Here is a 15,098-nt window from a genome sequence, read left to right as displayed (position 1 = left end):
GCATTTCTGCATCTTTTAATCTGATATAGTCTGAGCTGCAAGGTGAATTTAAGGAGAGCAATTTGTAAGTCGTAAGAGACTTTTATTCAGTTATGAGTTATCTTCCTGGGGCAAGGCCACTGTCATTTGCTGGATAGATGCTATTTCCCAAGCAGTCTCAGTTCTCTGCTTTTTTTTCTCCTGGACTTGTTTTCCTTGTCAGACCACTGAACACTTTTTTCTTGTGTTTATTTTCCCACCCCACCCCAATGTTGCCAGGATGATGAGGATGATAATGCAGGCACAGAGATGAAGATACTGCGGGGACATTGCGGACCAGTGTACAGCACGAGGTTCCTCGCGGACAGCTCAGGGTTGCTCTCTTGTTCTGAAGACATGTCCATCAGATACTGGGATCTGGGGAGTTTCACCAACACTGTGTTGTACCAAGGACATGCCTATCCTGTGTGGGATCTGGACATCAGTCCATATAGCCTGTACTTCGCCAGCGGGTCCCACGACCGCACCGCCAGGCTGTGGTCATTTGATCGGACGTACCCGCTGAGGATATATGCAGGACACCTGGCAGATGTGGACTGTGTCAAATTCCACCCTAATTCAAACTACTTGGCCACGGGCTCAACCGACAAGACCGTCCGGCTGTGGAGCGCTCAGCAGGGGAACTCGGTGAGGCTTTTCACAGGCCACCGCGGCCCCGTGCTTTCTCTAGCCTTCTCTCCCAACGGTAAGTACTTGGCATCTGCTGGCGAGGACCAGCGGTTGAAGCTGTGGGACTTGGCCTCTGGGACCCTTTATAAAGAGCTGAGAGGCCACACAGACAATATCACCAGCCTCACCTTCAGTCCAGACAGCGGCTTGATTGCCTCTGCCTCCATGGACAACTCGGTGCGCGTCTGGGACATCAGGAACACTTACGGCAGTGCACCTGCCGACGGCTCCTCCAGCGAGCTCGTGGGCGTGTACACCGGGCAGATGAGCAACGTCCTGAGCGTGCAGTTCATGGCCTGTAACCTTCTTCTGGTGACTGGAATTACACAAGAAAATCAGGAACATTAATTTTTTAACTTTGTGGGAACGGACTGGGGTAACGGTGGAAAGCCTCCAGTTGCAATCCTTTAATGAGCTGAGATTGAATCATTGACTGTGAAAGAGCCCCCTCCTCCCCTCTCTCCTGGGCCCTCCTTCCGGGCAGGTCCCCCATCACTCAGCCCCGCAGTGTTGAAGGCCAAGGTTGGGGAGGGGGGCAGAAGCGAGGCAATGATGAGTGACCAATAATTAGGATGCCCTGGAGGTCACTCACAAGTCCTCATGAAGATCCTACCGTGACCTCGCGCATGCGAGCACCTTCCTGTCTCTGCCTCATTCTCCCCGTCTGACTGGGCCTGGGTTTGGTTAGAGGGTGGCTGTAGAGCACCCTCAGGAGAAGCGGTGCCACAGGGGTCACGCGTGGTCCAGCCCTCGGGTGCGAGGGAAGTCCTTGTTGGCAGAGGGATGCGGGGCGGGAACGAGGAAAGGGGAGGGGATGATCCTGGCAAATAGTCTTTCCTTTTCCGTAATTACAGAGAACCAGGATTTTTTTAATTATTGTTATTATAATTATAATTATTATTATTATTGAGATGAGGAAACCTAGCACTGGCAGAGGGCACCTTCTCTGCTTTTAATCTTTCAGGTTTGACTCCTGGCACTGGCTTTGATACTTGGAATTTTGAGGTTCAGGGAATTCAGAGAATTTGGTAGCACAGTGTATTGGGAGAAAGGGAAATTTCGGGTGACAGATTGATCACTCCGGCTGACATGTTTCTGGAAGCGGGTGGGTGGGTTCGATTGAGAACATTTTGGGCTCCTGCAGTGATGGTGGGAAAGAAAAATTCTTTCCATAGCTGCACTTCTCTTAATAATTCTCTCCCCTCAAAAGAAAGATTATGATAAAGAATAATTTGGAGTAATAAGTAACAAGATAGAATTAGAAAAATGTTGAATTTCCGAATCACCATTCAGAGGTGTGGCTTTTTCCACGTCTTTTTCTCCTGCAATGAACTGCTCCCACGTCCTGCACTGCAATACCAGTCTAATGAACACTTTGTGAAATGAATCGTAAGTATGTACGCACGCATATCAAACTATGCTCTGAGGATAAAGCAAGTTCTAATTTGTGGAAAAAGGATTAAATATTTCTGTTTTCTGAAAAGAGTTATTTTGTATTTTGTTTTCTATTAAAATGTATTTAGTTTCAAAAAAAAAAAAAAGTGTTGGCATCTCATTTCAACTCTGAGAACAGGCGGGTGAGTGTTCCGTCCTGGGATGGTATACCTCTCACCTCTCATCAGGGCAATAACCCGTCGGTTACCTAGGCCACACTGTCCCCAACGAAGGTGCATTTTTATCTGTTCTTGGATTCTGTTTAGCTTACTTTGAATCATGATTCCCTTAGTATTCACTTGGATTATTGATGGCATTTAATGCTATTTGTACATCCAAGATTGATAGTTGCTGACTGGAGACAACATGTATTTTACCATCTAGAGTCATTTGATGAGATCCTACTTCCCGCTTCCTTCAAAGACCCCACTATAAAATCTCCAAGGGGCATAAGAACTGGGCTGTTAAATAAATTCAAACTATGTATGGAACAATTCCAGATAAAGGGCTCGTTCAAAGTAAAGTGAACTTCAAAACATAATTTTCTCAGCCGGGTGTAGTGGCTCACATTTGTAATCCCAGCACTTTGGGAGGCTAAGGAGGGCAGATCACCCAAGGTCAGGAGTTTGACACCAGCCTGGCCAACAATGCGAAACCTCGTCTCTACTAAAAATACAAAAATTAGCCTGGCGGGCGCCTGTAATCCCAGCTACTCAGAAGGCTGAGGCAAGGAGAATCACTTGAACCCGGGAGGCAGAGGTTGCAGTGAGCCAAGATCAAATCACTGCACTCCAGCCTGGGAGACAGAGCAAGCCTGTCTCAAAACAAACAAACAAACAAACAAACAAACAAAAAACAGTTTTCTGACAAGGACACCAAGAATCATTAAGAAATTAAGTTGGAAGACTAGAATTCTAGCCAGTTTTTTTTTACTTGAACCTACAACGCCGACTAATCAGAAATGTTTCTTATTTATAAAATCCATGTATTTGAGACACTGGAAGAAGGGTCCTTTGGTAGTAGCCTGATGGCATCACCGTCCATGTGTTCTGCAAGTAAAGCCTGGTGTTCAAATGTGTTCTGATCTTTAATAAGCAAACTCTTAGGCGAGATGCTGTGGTATATTACCAGAAACAACAAAATCTCTAAGTTGGACGGAATTATTCTCTGAAGTGAAGGTATATCTCTGACAGAATGATTTGGAAAGGTTTTGTGTGTGGGGGGCGGTTAGTGCAGAATCTCCATTAAACACAAACTGTATGAGATGAGTCTTCACCTCACCAGTCATGTCTATACCTTGTGATTTAACTTCAAGTTCTTCATGAGCATAGTGGGCTTTGCGTTTTTTTAAAGGAACATATTTTAATGTAGGATAATTTGACTTTATAGACTGCCCATCAAAACTCTCCCAAATTCCTAGAAGTATCAAGAGGGATGTGTGCATGTGCCTGTGTCCACTCGAGTGCTTGAAGGTGCGGTCACACTCTAGAGATTGCACTCTTTTCTCCAAAGGATAGGCGTTTGGGACTTGCACCGTTTTGTAGACGACATACTTAATGCGCAGCAATGCTCTGTTACTCTTCCACGTCTGACATGGAATAGTCACAGGTCTTGAATATGCTCCATAGATTCAGTATCCTTAGGTTCTAGCAGGAGGGTATAGCCATAGATATAGAAAAATACTTTTTAAAAACCTCCAAAAAAGAAATAAGGATATTTACTAAGCATGTAGGTAGTACTTACCATGGGCCAGAAACTGCTCCAAGAGGTTTATGAAAATTAACTTATTTTATCTCAAAAACCCTCTGAAGGGAGTGTATTTTTATCCCCATTTCACAGATGAGGAGTCCGAGGTGCTGAAGGATTAAGTCACTTGCCAAGCGTCACAGCTGGTCGTCGAGAAGGCCAGATTTTAACCTGGGCATTCTGGCTGCAGAGCTCCTGCTTTTGTCCCTACTCTGTTGTCTCCCTTCATTCCTGCAGTACCAGGTAAAGACGGAACTGAGGTGAGGAGTAACCAAAGGTTCCCGGCCAAAGTTACAAGACTTTTGCTTCCCTCTGCCCAATAAACTAGCAGAAACAAGCAGGATTAGGACCTGGCAGTAAGAACAGACCTAAATAATATATGGCTAAAAGAAACTTCAGGCCATACGCAGTGGCTCATGCCTGTAATCCCAGCACTTTGGAGGCCAAGGCGGGCAGATCACCTGAGGTGAGGAGTTCGAGACCAGCCTGGCCAACATGGTGAAACCCTGTGTCTACTAATATTAAAAAATGAGCTGGGCCCACGTGGTGGTGCATGCCTATAATCCCAGCTACTTGGGAGGCTGAGGCAGGAGAATCACTGGAACCCGGGAGGCGGAGGTTGCAGTGAGCCGAGATCATGCCACTGCACTGAACAGAGCGAGATTCCATCTCAAAAAAAAAAAAAAAGAGAAACTTCAGAATATTTTGTTATTCTGAACCACAATGATAAATTTCTGAAATGTGTATAAGGTGAGGAAGTGTTTAAGCAGCTGAGGCCAGGCATGGTGGCTCACACCTGTAATCCCAGCACTTTGGGAAGCTGAGGCAAGATTACTTGAGCCCAGGAGTTCAAGACCAGCCTGGGCAACATAGTGAGACCCTATCTCTACAAAAATTTTTTTTAAAATAGTAGGGCGTGGTGGCTCACTACTGTGGTCCCAGCTACTTGGGAGGCTGAACTGGGAGGATCACATAAGCCTGGGAGGTTGAGCCTGCAGTGAGCCATGATGACACCACTGCACTCCAGCCTGAGAGACAACACAAGACCCTGTCTCGAAAAACAAAATTTTTAATAAAATGTGAAAATAACCAGCTGAAATTTCTTAGAATGACAGACTCAGAAAATCGGACTGTAATGTTAATTTAGCAAGAGACTGGCCAAATGGAAGAAAATTAAAGCAATGAATAAAGATGAAACAGGGAACAATTTAAAGTTTTTGTATTCAAGATTCAGCTTCTAAGGATATGATTACCACCTTTCTGTTTGTTTTATTTACATGTTTAAAATGTCTTGGTGGCATAAGAAAATGTATTGAGCATGGTAGGCTTCTGATTTTGTTATTGCCCAGATTGGTGTTTTAAGTGTACGGATTAAAAGATTAGTCTGTGCTTCAACTTGGCTCTCAGTCACATATTTTAGAAAGGTATTCATTATCTACCCAGCCCAGACCAAAAATTCTTCTTTTTTTTTTTTTTTTTTTTTTTTTTTTTTTTTTGAGACAGAGTCTTGCTGTGTCACCCAGGCTGGAGTCTAGTGGCGTGATCTCAGCTCATGCAACCTCCACCTCCCTGGCTCAAGCAATTCCGCTGCCTCAGCCTCCCGAGTAACTGGGATTACAGGTGTGCACCACCATACATGGCTGATTTTTTGTAATTTTAATAGAGACAGGATTTCACCATGTTGGCCAGACCAGTCTCGAACTCTTAACCTCAGTCAATCCACCTGCCTCGGCCTCCCAAAGTGCTGGGATTACAGGAATGAGCCACCGCACCTGGCCAAAAATTCATATTATTGACACCTACGTAGCAGCAAAGTGAGTCTGAAACTGCATTGTGCTAAACAGAAAGTCTCTATTATAAAATTTAAGGAACACACTTTTTTTTTTGGAAGCGAAGTCTCACTCTGTCACCCAGGCTGGAGTGCAGTGGCATGATCTTGGCTCACTGCAACCTCTGCCTCCCGGGTTCAAGCAATACTCCTGCCTCAGCCTCCCAAGCAGCTGGGATTACAGGCATGTACAATCACACCTGGCTGATTTTTGTATTTTTAGAAGAGACGGGGTTTCATCATGTTGGCCAGGCTGGTCTCAAACTGCTGACCTCAGGTGATCCACTTGCCTCAGCCTCCCAAAGTGCTGGGATTATAGGTATGAGCCGCCGTGCCCGGCCAGGAACACAAATGTTTCTTGCCAATTTGACCAATTGAAGGACAATGCATTAACTTAGCTATGATCGACTGAAATCTCTAAAAGAAATATTTATTTAATCTTTTTTTGAGACAGAATCTCACTCTGTCTGCCCAGACGAGTACAGTGGTGTGAACACGGCTCATTGCAACCTTCGCCTCCTAGACTCAAGTGATCCTCCCACCTCAGTCTCCCAAGTAGCTGGGACCACAGACTTGCACACCATGCTAGGCTAATTTTTTAAATTTTTGTAGAAATGAGGTCTCTCACTATATTGTCCAGGCTGGTCTCAAACTCCTGGGCTCAAGCAATCCTCCCACCTCAGTCTCCCAAAGTGCTGGGATTATAGGCCTGAGTCACTGCACCTAGCCTAAAAGAAATTTGCATATAAAAAATGTGAGCTTCTACTATGAGTGGACATTGTATCCGTGGGTAGAAATATGGTGGAAAGCAAAACTGATATAGTCCCTGACTTGAGTTTATAGTTTAGAGAGGGAGGCAGGTTTTTGTTTTTGCTTTTGTTTGTTTGTTTGTTTTTTGAGATGGAATTTTGCTCTTGTCACCCAGGCTATAGTGCAATGGTGTGATCTCGGCTCACTGCAACCTCCGCCTCCCAGATTCAAGCTATTCTCCTGCCTCAGCCTCCCAAGTAGCTGGGATTACAGGTGCACACCACCACGCCCGGCTAATGTTTGTGTTTTTAGCAGAGACGGGGTTTCACCATATTGGTCAGGCTGGTCTTGAACTCCTGACCACAAGTGATCCACCTGCCTCGGCCTCCCAAAGTGCTGGGATTACAGGTGTCAGCCACCGAGCCCGGCTGAGAGACAGGTATTAATCAAAAACACCATAAAGATATAATTTCAAACTATAGTAAGTACAATCCAGTGTGTTGTGGAAATATATACCAGGGGGTCTAATTTAGATTAAGTATTCAAAGAAGGCTTCTCTGAGGAAGTAGTAATTAAGCTTATACCTGGAGGATAAGTAGGAGTTAGTCAGGCAGAGTTGAATGGCGTGCAGACCCCAAAATGAGAAAGAGACTGGTGCACTCAAAGAAGCCCAGTGGGACTGAGGCAGTGTAAGAGAAGGTTGGACAGTTGGCAGGGCCTTGGGCACCAGCGGGAGTTTGGTTTTATCTTCAATGGCATGGAAGCCATTGCAGGATGTTGAAGAGGACAGTGATGTGATCCAGCCTATCCCTGGGTATCACCAGTGACAGGAGGACAGAGACAGCAGATTTACAACCGCAATTCCACTTTAATATCAGGATAACTCAACATTCACTGAGCCTGATCTGTGCCAAACACGTCAGGGCACAGCTGATGATGGATACCAGCAGCCCGTGGGGCAATTGACTCAATGAGGCCTCCAACCAGTAACTCATAAGGACGTGAATCCTGTCACCAACCACTTGAGTGAGTTTGGATGCAGATCCTGCCCAACTTCAGCTTTCAGATGAGACCAAAGCCCTGGCTGACACCTTGATTGCAGACTTGTGGCAGGCCTGGAGGCAGAGGCTCCCAGCTCAGGCATGCCCAGATCCCTGACCACAGAAGCCATGAGGTGACCAGGTGACTCACACCTGTAATCCCAGGACTTTGGGAGGCTGAGGCAGGCAGATCCCTTGAGCCCATTAGTTTGAGATCAGCCTGGACAACCTGGTGAAACCCTGTTTCTATTTAAAAAAAAAAAAAAAAATTAGCTGGGTGTAGTGGCATGCACCTGTAGTCCCAGCTACCTGGGAGGCTGAGGTGGGAGGATCACCTAAGCCTGGGAGGTTGAGGCCACACTGAGCCAAGATTGCACCACTGCACTTAAGCTGGGTAACAGTGAGACTGTCAAAAGGAAGGAAGGAAGGAAGGAAGGAAGGAAGGAAGGAAGGAAGGAAGGAAGGAAGGAAGGAAGGAAGGAAGGAAGGAAGGAAGGAAGGAAGGAGGGAAGGAGGGAAGGAGGGAGGGAGGGAGGGAGGGAGGGAGGGAGGGAGGGAGGGAGGGAGGAAGGAAGGAAGGAAGGAAGGAAGGAAGGAAGGAAGGAAGGAAGGAAGGAAGGAAGGAAAAAGGCAGGCAGGCAGAAGTGATGAGATGCAGCAATACATAACTATCCCATCTGGCTGCACAGCCCATTCTTTTTACTGCTATGCTATAGAAAATAAAATAATTACTAATTTTTTTAAATCACTGGCAACTGTAAGGAACGTAGATTGGAGGACATAAGAATGAGAGCAAGGAGACTGGTTACAATCGTCATAAAAGGGAGGGACAAGGGTGATGTGGATCACAATGGAAGTGGAGAGCATGGACAGGTCCAATGAGCACTTTAGAAGTAGGATTAGCCAGACGTTGTATCAGGGTTGAATGTGGGAAGGGAGGAGAAAAAAGAATTATGGATGACCCGCACCTTTCTGTTATGAGCAACTTGGATAGGGTTGCCATGTATCATGGTGCACAACTACAGAAAGAGGAGGTTCAGGGAAACGGATCAAGAGGAGGTTCAGGGGAAAGGATCAAGAGTTCAGTTTTCAACTTCCTAAGTGTGAGATGCTTTGTCAGAGAACCACGTGAAGATAGCAGATAGGCACTTGGGGAGACATACCTGGAGCTCAGAAGTCTGGGCTTGTGCTCATTTGGGAATTGTTTCCGTTTGAGTGCTTTCTGCTACGAGGGACCGAAATCTGACTCCAGGTGGCCTTTTTAAGTAAGGAGTTTTACTGGTTCACATAATGGAAAGTCTGAGGGCTCAGGAGGGTCTCATGTGCAACTCACTATGAGCCTACCTCTGTTCTGTACCCCATCTGTGCCCTCTTCTGTGGCTGGCTTTTCCCATGGTTGTGAGAGGGCTACCAGCTGCAACTAGGGCCAGTCCTCACTCATGTCTAGGGAGAGTGTGAGCTCCTGTTCTTCACTCTTAAGCGCAGCCCCTTAAACCTCTCCAGTTTGGATTAGGCCTTCAGTCATTGAACCAGTCCCTGACAAGGTATAGTCATACTGGCTTATCATAAGTTGAGGGCGGTCCCCCAATCCTGACATACTAGGGGAAAAGTGAATATTGGAGTCAAGCACAATATCTTCCCCAAGAGTCACTGGCATGTAATTGGAATTTGAAGCCTTGCAAATAAATGTGATGACCAACGATAACAGGATAGAGAGAGAAGGGATAAGAACTTAGACGTATGCTGTGGAGTCCACTAAAACTCAGAGGTCAGAAAAGAGTAGCCAACAAAGGAAGAAAAACAGAAGAAGGCCATATAAAACTATGAGGCACTTAAAAGGGTATCCCTGTGACCTTGAAATAGGAGGAAATTTCTTTTTTTTTTTTTTTCTTGAGACAGAGTTTCACTCTTGTTGCCCAGGCTGGAGTGCAATGGCGCGATCTCAGCTCACTCCAACCTCCACCTCCGGGGTTCAAGTGATTCTCCTGTCTCAGCCTCCCTAGTAGCTGGGATTACAGGCGCCTGCCACCATGCCCAGCTAATTTTTTTATTTTTAGTAGAGATGGAGTTTCACTACATTAGCCAAGCTGGTCTCCACCTCCTGACCTCAGGCAATCCACCTGCCTGAGCCTCCCAAAGTGCTGAGATTACAGGTGTGAGCCACAGCGCCCGGATTTTGTTTGTTTTTGTTTTTTGGTTTTTTTTTTTTTGTTTTTGACGGAGTTTTGCTCTTGTTGCCCAGGCTGGAGTGCAATGGTGTGATCTCAGCTCACCGCAACCTCCGCCTCCCAGATTCAAGCAATTCTCCTGCCTCAGCCTCTCAAGTAGCTGGGATTACAGGCATGTGCCACCACACTCGGCTAATTTTGTGTTTTTAGTAAAGACAGGACTTCTGCATGTTGGTCAGGCTGGTCTTGAACTCCCAACCTCAGGTGATCCGCTCACCTCTGTCTCCCAAAGTGCTGGGATTACAGGTGTGGGCCACCGCGCCTGGCCAGAAATTTTTAAAGAAACGAAAAAGCACTAACCAAAAGGGAAAAGATGGATCCAATTGTAAAACATCTCTTACTCAAAGACACCACAAAAAGAATGAAAAGGCATGCTACAGAATGTGAAAAGATGCTTGTAAAACACGAGCAACAGCAAACTAGTGTCTAGAGAGAGCAAGCCCAGTAGGATGTGCTGTGATTGTGGAATGTTCTGCACGTCTGCTCCTTCCTGTAGAATGTGACGTGAGGAGGGGACTGTTACGTTGTTGTGTGCCTTTGTGTAGAATGTGACTGCAGTAGAGGAATGTTCTACAGCTCTGTCCTGTCCTATAGAATGTGATGTGAGGATAGGAATGTTCTGGAGTTCTGTCCTGTCCTGCAGAATGTGCCATGAGGATGGGAATGTTCTGTAACTTCTGCTGTCCAGCAGAATAGCCACTAGCCATGTGTTGCTACTGAGCACGTGAAATATTGCTCATACAACTGACCAACTGAACTTCTTATTTTATTCATTTAAATTTAACCACGTTAGGCTGGTCGCAGTGGCGCACACCTGTAATCCCAGCACTTTGGGAGGCCAAGGTGGGTGAATCACCCGAGGTTAGGAGTTCGAGACCAGCCTGGCCAGCACGGTGAAACCCCAGATCCATCAAAAAAATACAAAAATTAGCTGGGTATGGTGGCACATGCCTGTAGTCCCAGCTACTTGGGAGGCTGAGGCAGGAGGATCACTTGAACCCAAGAGACAGAGGCTGCAGTAAGCTGAGATCTGTGGGAGACAGAACAGGACTCCGTCTCAAAAAAAAAAAAAAAAAAAAAAAAGGAGATGAAGAGTAGAGAGAGGTTTTGGGGTTGCAGACAATTTCAGGCAGCTGAGGGGAGCAGAGATGAAGAGATTACTGAAGGTGGCATGGTGGCATGGAAGCAAGAAATAATTGTTCTGTCTGCTCGTTGGTTTTGTTTTGGTTTTATGTATTTGTTTTAATGAAGGTTCCTAGAGCAGGGACTTTCACACTTGTTGACTTCAACCCACATTTGTAGACTTCAACCCATAGTAACAAATGTACTTCACACTGTGTCCTGACATACACATATGCTGTGTTTACTGAATCTAAGACTCCTTTGATTAGAAGATGCACTGTTATCTTATGTACCATTTTTTAAAACTGTCAATTAGATGATGAAGAATGCTTTGTCTTCACTTAGAAGTTAATTTTATTTTATGTCTGTGTTTGCTGTTTTTTTTGAGACAAGGCCTCACTAGATTGTCCAGGCTGGTTCAAACTCCGAGGCTCAAGCACTCTTCCTGCCTCAGCCTCCTGAGTAGCTGGGACTACAGATGCGCTCCAGCACACCCAACTTATTTTGTGCTTATTTAAAGTCCTTTCCTTTAGACCGTACATTGTTTTTATGATATAAGTGAAATCCACTAGTATTGGTGTTCCTAAAACTTCCTCACACTAAGTCCAACTTTTTGAATTGGTCGTCAGTGTCTAACTATTCCCCTCTGTGCTCCTCAAAACCTTGATCTTAGCAGAAGGTGTTAACAGAGACTTTCATGCTTTATATTCTTTCCTTAAATTGTCATTCAGTGTTTTTCTGACCCAGCTGATGAAGATGGGAGTGATGCAGTCCTGCCACCTGGACTAACAACCCACGTCAAATGTCACAACCACCCTCTGGCAAGATGCCATCCCATTATAAGTCCTGTCCTCTCCTGATTTCAGAAATGTTCCCCCAAATTTTTAATTACATATGAGGCTCAACAAAGGGTAGTATCTAAGAAAACCATTTCTGGCCAGGTGCAGTGGCTCACACCTGTAATCCCAGCACTTTGGGAGGCTGGGGCGGGTGGATCACTTGAGGCCAGGAGTTCTAGACCAGCCTGGCCAACATGGTGAAACCCCGGGTCTACTAAAAATACAAAAATTAGCCGGGCACAGTGGTGTGCACACCTGTAATCCCAGCTCCTCGGGAGGCTGAGGCACAAGAATCACTTGAACCCAGGAGACAGAGGTTGCATTGAGCTGAGATTGTGCCACTGAACTCCAGCTTGGGCAACAGAGTAAGACTCTGTCTCAAAAAAAAATTAAATAAATAAATAAACCATTTCTATGTGAGATGTACTGTGAGGTAAAATTTTTAATATTGGTCACTTCCCACTAATTAATTCCATGGCCCACTAGTGAGGCCATTATGTGCAAGCTGGAAAGGGCAGTAGGGACTAGCTGAACACCAATAAGCAGTGTGCATAGTGGGGAGGGAAGTGGAGACAAGAGGCTGGTATTGGAGTAGGCTGGGGTCAGAAGTCCTGGGGGCAGGCCTGGCCTTGAATTACCAAGGCTCTTCCTCAGTGTTCCATGTGGGAAGAAGGAAAGAAAAGAGACAGGGAGGTAGGTTGTAAATAAAAGAATAAGCTTGTGAGACCATTCAGTCTACACTCACTTTGGTCAACGTGGTTTATTTTGGTTCACTCAGATTAATACTTATGCATCAGGCTTTGTTCACAACATTCAGCTTTGATAACAGCCTTTTTTAAAACAAGAGGGTAGGTTGGGCGTTGTGGCTCACGCCTGAAATCCCAACACTTTGGGAGGCCAAGGTGGGCGGATCACTTGAGGCCAGGAGTTCAAGGCCAGCCTGGCCAACATGGTGAAACCCCGTCTCTACAAAAATTAGGTGTGGTAGTGCGTGCCTATAATCCCAGCTACTCAGGAGGCTGAGGCAAGAAAATCACTTGAATCTGGGAGGTGGAGGATGCAGAGAGCCGAGATTGCGCCTTTGCACTCCAGCCTCGGTGACACAGCGAGACTGCGTCTCTAAATAAATAAATAAATAAATAAATAAAACAAGAGTGTGATGGGCTCTAGAGAGCTCAACTGATGCTGGCTATTGTCTGATAAAAATCACAGTAATTCTAACTCCTTTTGCCTGGACTTGATTTTCTCATAGCTCAGCAGCCTTTGCTGTCAATCTGGTCTAGGAAAAACCATAGTATGCACAATGTACTCTCTGTAGCACTGCAGACACTGAATTCAAATATTATGAAATGTGCACATCTATAGAAGAAAGCTGGGCTTTTTAGGGAGGGAGGAAGGGAGTTTTACTTGGCTTGCTGAGTTTGGGCTGGTGCAGGGAGAGGGGTCTGGTGTTTATTTGCAGAGTATGGAATGCTAAGGCCGGACAGGGGACATGTGCTGTTGAATTCCAGCTTGAGTGAGGTGTGCCCGTGGCATTGGGTAAGTCCTTGGCCTCCCTGAGCCTGTTGGCTCACCTATGAATGTGGACATATTTATACCTACCAGGTATGTTGGCAAGATTAAATGACAGAAAGAATATAGGCCCCACCCATAGCACATACTCAATATTAATGTTTTCCTGCCTCACAATAACTCAATCATCTGGGGTAACTTCTTCAAAATATGGAGGTGGAACTGTGCCAGAACAGTGTGGGAGGAAGGAGAGCCTGCTGGGCTTGACTTGGTCCTCCCTGGGATTTTGCTGTGCTTCCCAACCTTCCTGGCTGAGATCCACCACCATATTCCCTCCTCTAGTCACCAGCTATGTCAGGCGGTCTGCTGGGCAGCAGGGATTCAAGAGCACAAGCGGACCTGGCCTCTGGTTCCGCTAAGCTGCAGTCCAGCTCCCTCCTTTCCTTGACGCTTTTGGCTGTACAAGAAGATGCTCGGTCTGAATTGACCGTGGGTTTGGGAGGTGGGGAGAGTTGTAATATTTTGAGAAATGAAGTGAAAAAATGAAGGAAAATTGTTAAAATGGTAATTTTTATGTGATTATATTTCCCAAGAATAAAAAAATTAAAGATCAAGCACCCTTCATAGGTATGCATTTAGTTATTATGTAAAACCCTCTGCTTCCTTAGATCATATAAAAAATTCAATTCAAGTCTGAGGGAAGAAAATAATTGAAGTAGCATTTAAGAGGGTTAAACTTTAATAGTCAAGTGACACCATAATGTAACTTAGAAATGGTAAGTGAAAAGTCTAATCTCTTACTAAAAATATGGGAAAGCCAACAATTTTGCCTTGAGAAAACGTTAAATTTGGAAGGTCATTTGAGGTAATGAAAATTGATTTTGGTGATATTTGTGCGATACTGAATATATTTAAAACCACTGAGTTGTACTGTTTTGTTTGTTTGTTTGAGACAGAGTTTCGCTCTTGTTGCCCAGGCTGGAGTGCAATGGTGCCATCTCGGCTCACTGCAACCTTCGCCTCCTGGGTTCAAGCAATTCTTCTGCCTCAGCCTCCCTAGTAGCTGGGATTACAGGCATGCACCCCCCAGGCCCAGCTAATTTTTGTATTTTTAGTAGAGACAGGATTTTGCCATGTTGATCAGGCTGGTCTTGAACACCTGACCTAAGGTAAGCTGCCCGCCTCAGCCTCCCAAAGTACTGGGATTATAGGCATGAGCCATTGTGCCTGGCTGAGTTGTACATTTTAAGAGGAGGAATTGTATGGTACGTGAATTCAACCTCAATAAAGTCGTTAGCCCCCAAAATTGAAAAAGTAAGATGCAATGGCCTGTAATTGGCAATAATTCAATAATGCTTATCGAATGATTGAGTAAATGAATGTATGGCAAAAGATAGCTATTCATTCATGAAACAAAACTGCAGTCTGGGTTCCTTTTGACTTTGAGGAGACTTCAACTCAACTACCTGTAGGACTTTTAAGGATGAATTTATTGGAAGAAGATCACAAATATTAACTCAATGCACGAACTTTTGTGTTTTGAATTATTCTTGTTTTTTTTGATGTTTTTTAAAATGAGACTTATGCTTCTAAAAGTGTGTCCAAAATTTTTTTGAAAGGCAATTTTTTTTTTTTTTTTTTTTGAGACGGAGTCTCGCTCTGTCGCCCAGGCTGGAGTGCAGTGGCCGGATCTCAGCTCACTGCAAGCTCCGCCTCCCGGGTTTACTCCATTCTCCTGCCTCAGCCTCCCAAGTAGCTGGGACTACAGGCGCCCGCCACCTCGCCCGGCTAGTTTTTTATGTATTTTTAGTAGAGACGGGGTTTCACCGTGTTTGCCAGGATGGTCTCGATCTCCTGACCTTGTGATCCGCCTGTCTCGGCCTCCCAAAGT

General features: G+C 45.3%; 2 protein-coding genes across 3 annotated transcripts in view; one reads left to right on the top strand and one right to left on the bottom strand.

The window, feature by feature from the left end:
- The window catches only part of TAF5L (TATA-box binding protein associated factor 5 like), a 32,572-nt gene extending 31,438 nt beyond the window's left edge, over window positions 1–1,134 (top strand). For both annotated transcript variants that reach the window (XM_050769205.1, XM_050769215.1), the window contains exon 5: window positions 259–1,134. In XM_050769205.1, coding sequence (XP_050625162.1) covers window positions 259–1,056 — 798 coding nt within the window. In that variant the 3' untranslated portion in view covers window positions 1,057–1,134. The remainder of the gene's footprint in view (window positions 1–258) is intronic.
- The window catches only part of GALNT2 (polypeptide N-acetylgalactosaminyltransferase 2), a 1,373,297-nt gene that overhangs the window by 684,892 nt on the left and 673,307 nt on the right, over window positions 1–15,098 (bottom strand). The gene's annotated exons all lie outside the window — the stretch shown is intronic.

Source organism: Macaca thibetana, chromosome 1 (assembly GCF_024542745.1).
Source record: "Macaca thibetana thibetana isolate TM-01 chromosome 1, ASM2454274v1, whole genome shotgun sequence".
NCBI lineage: Eukaryota > Metazoa > Chordata > Mammalia > Primates > Cercopithecidae > Macaca > Macaca thibetana.
The sequence above is the reverse complement of the archived record's forward strand: the minus strand, read 5'-3'. Positions and strand labels throughout refer to the sequence as shown.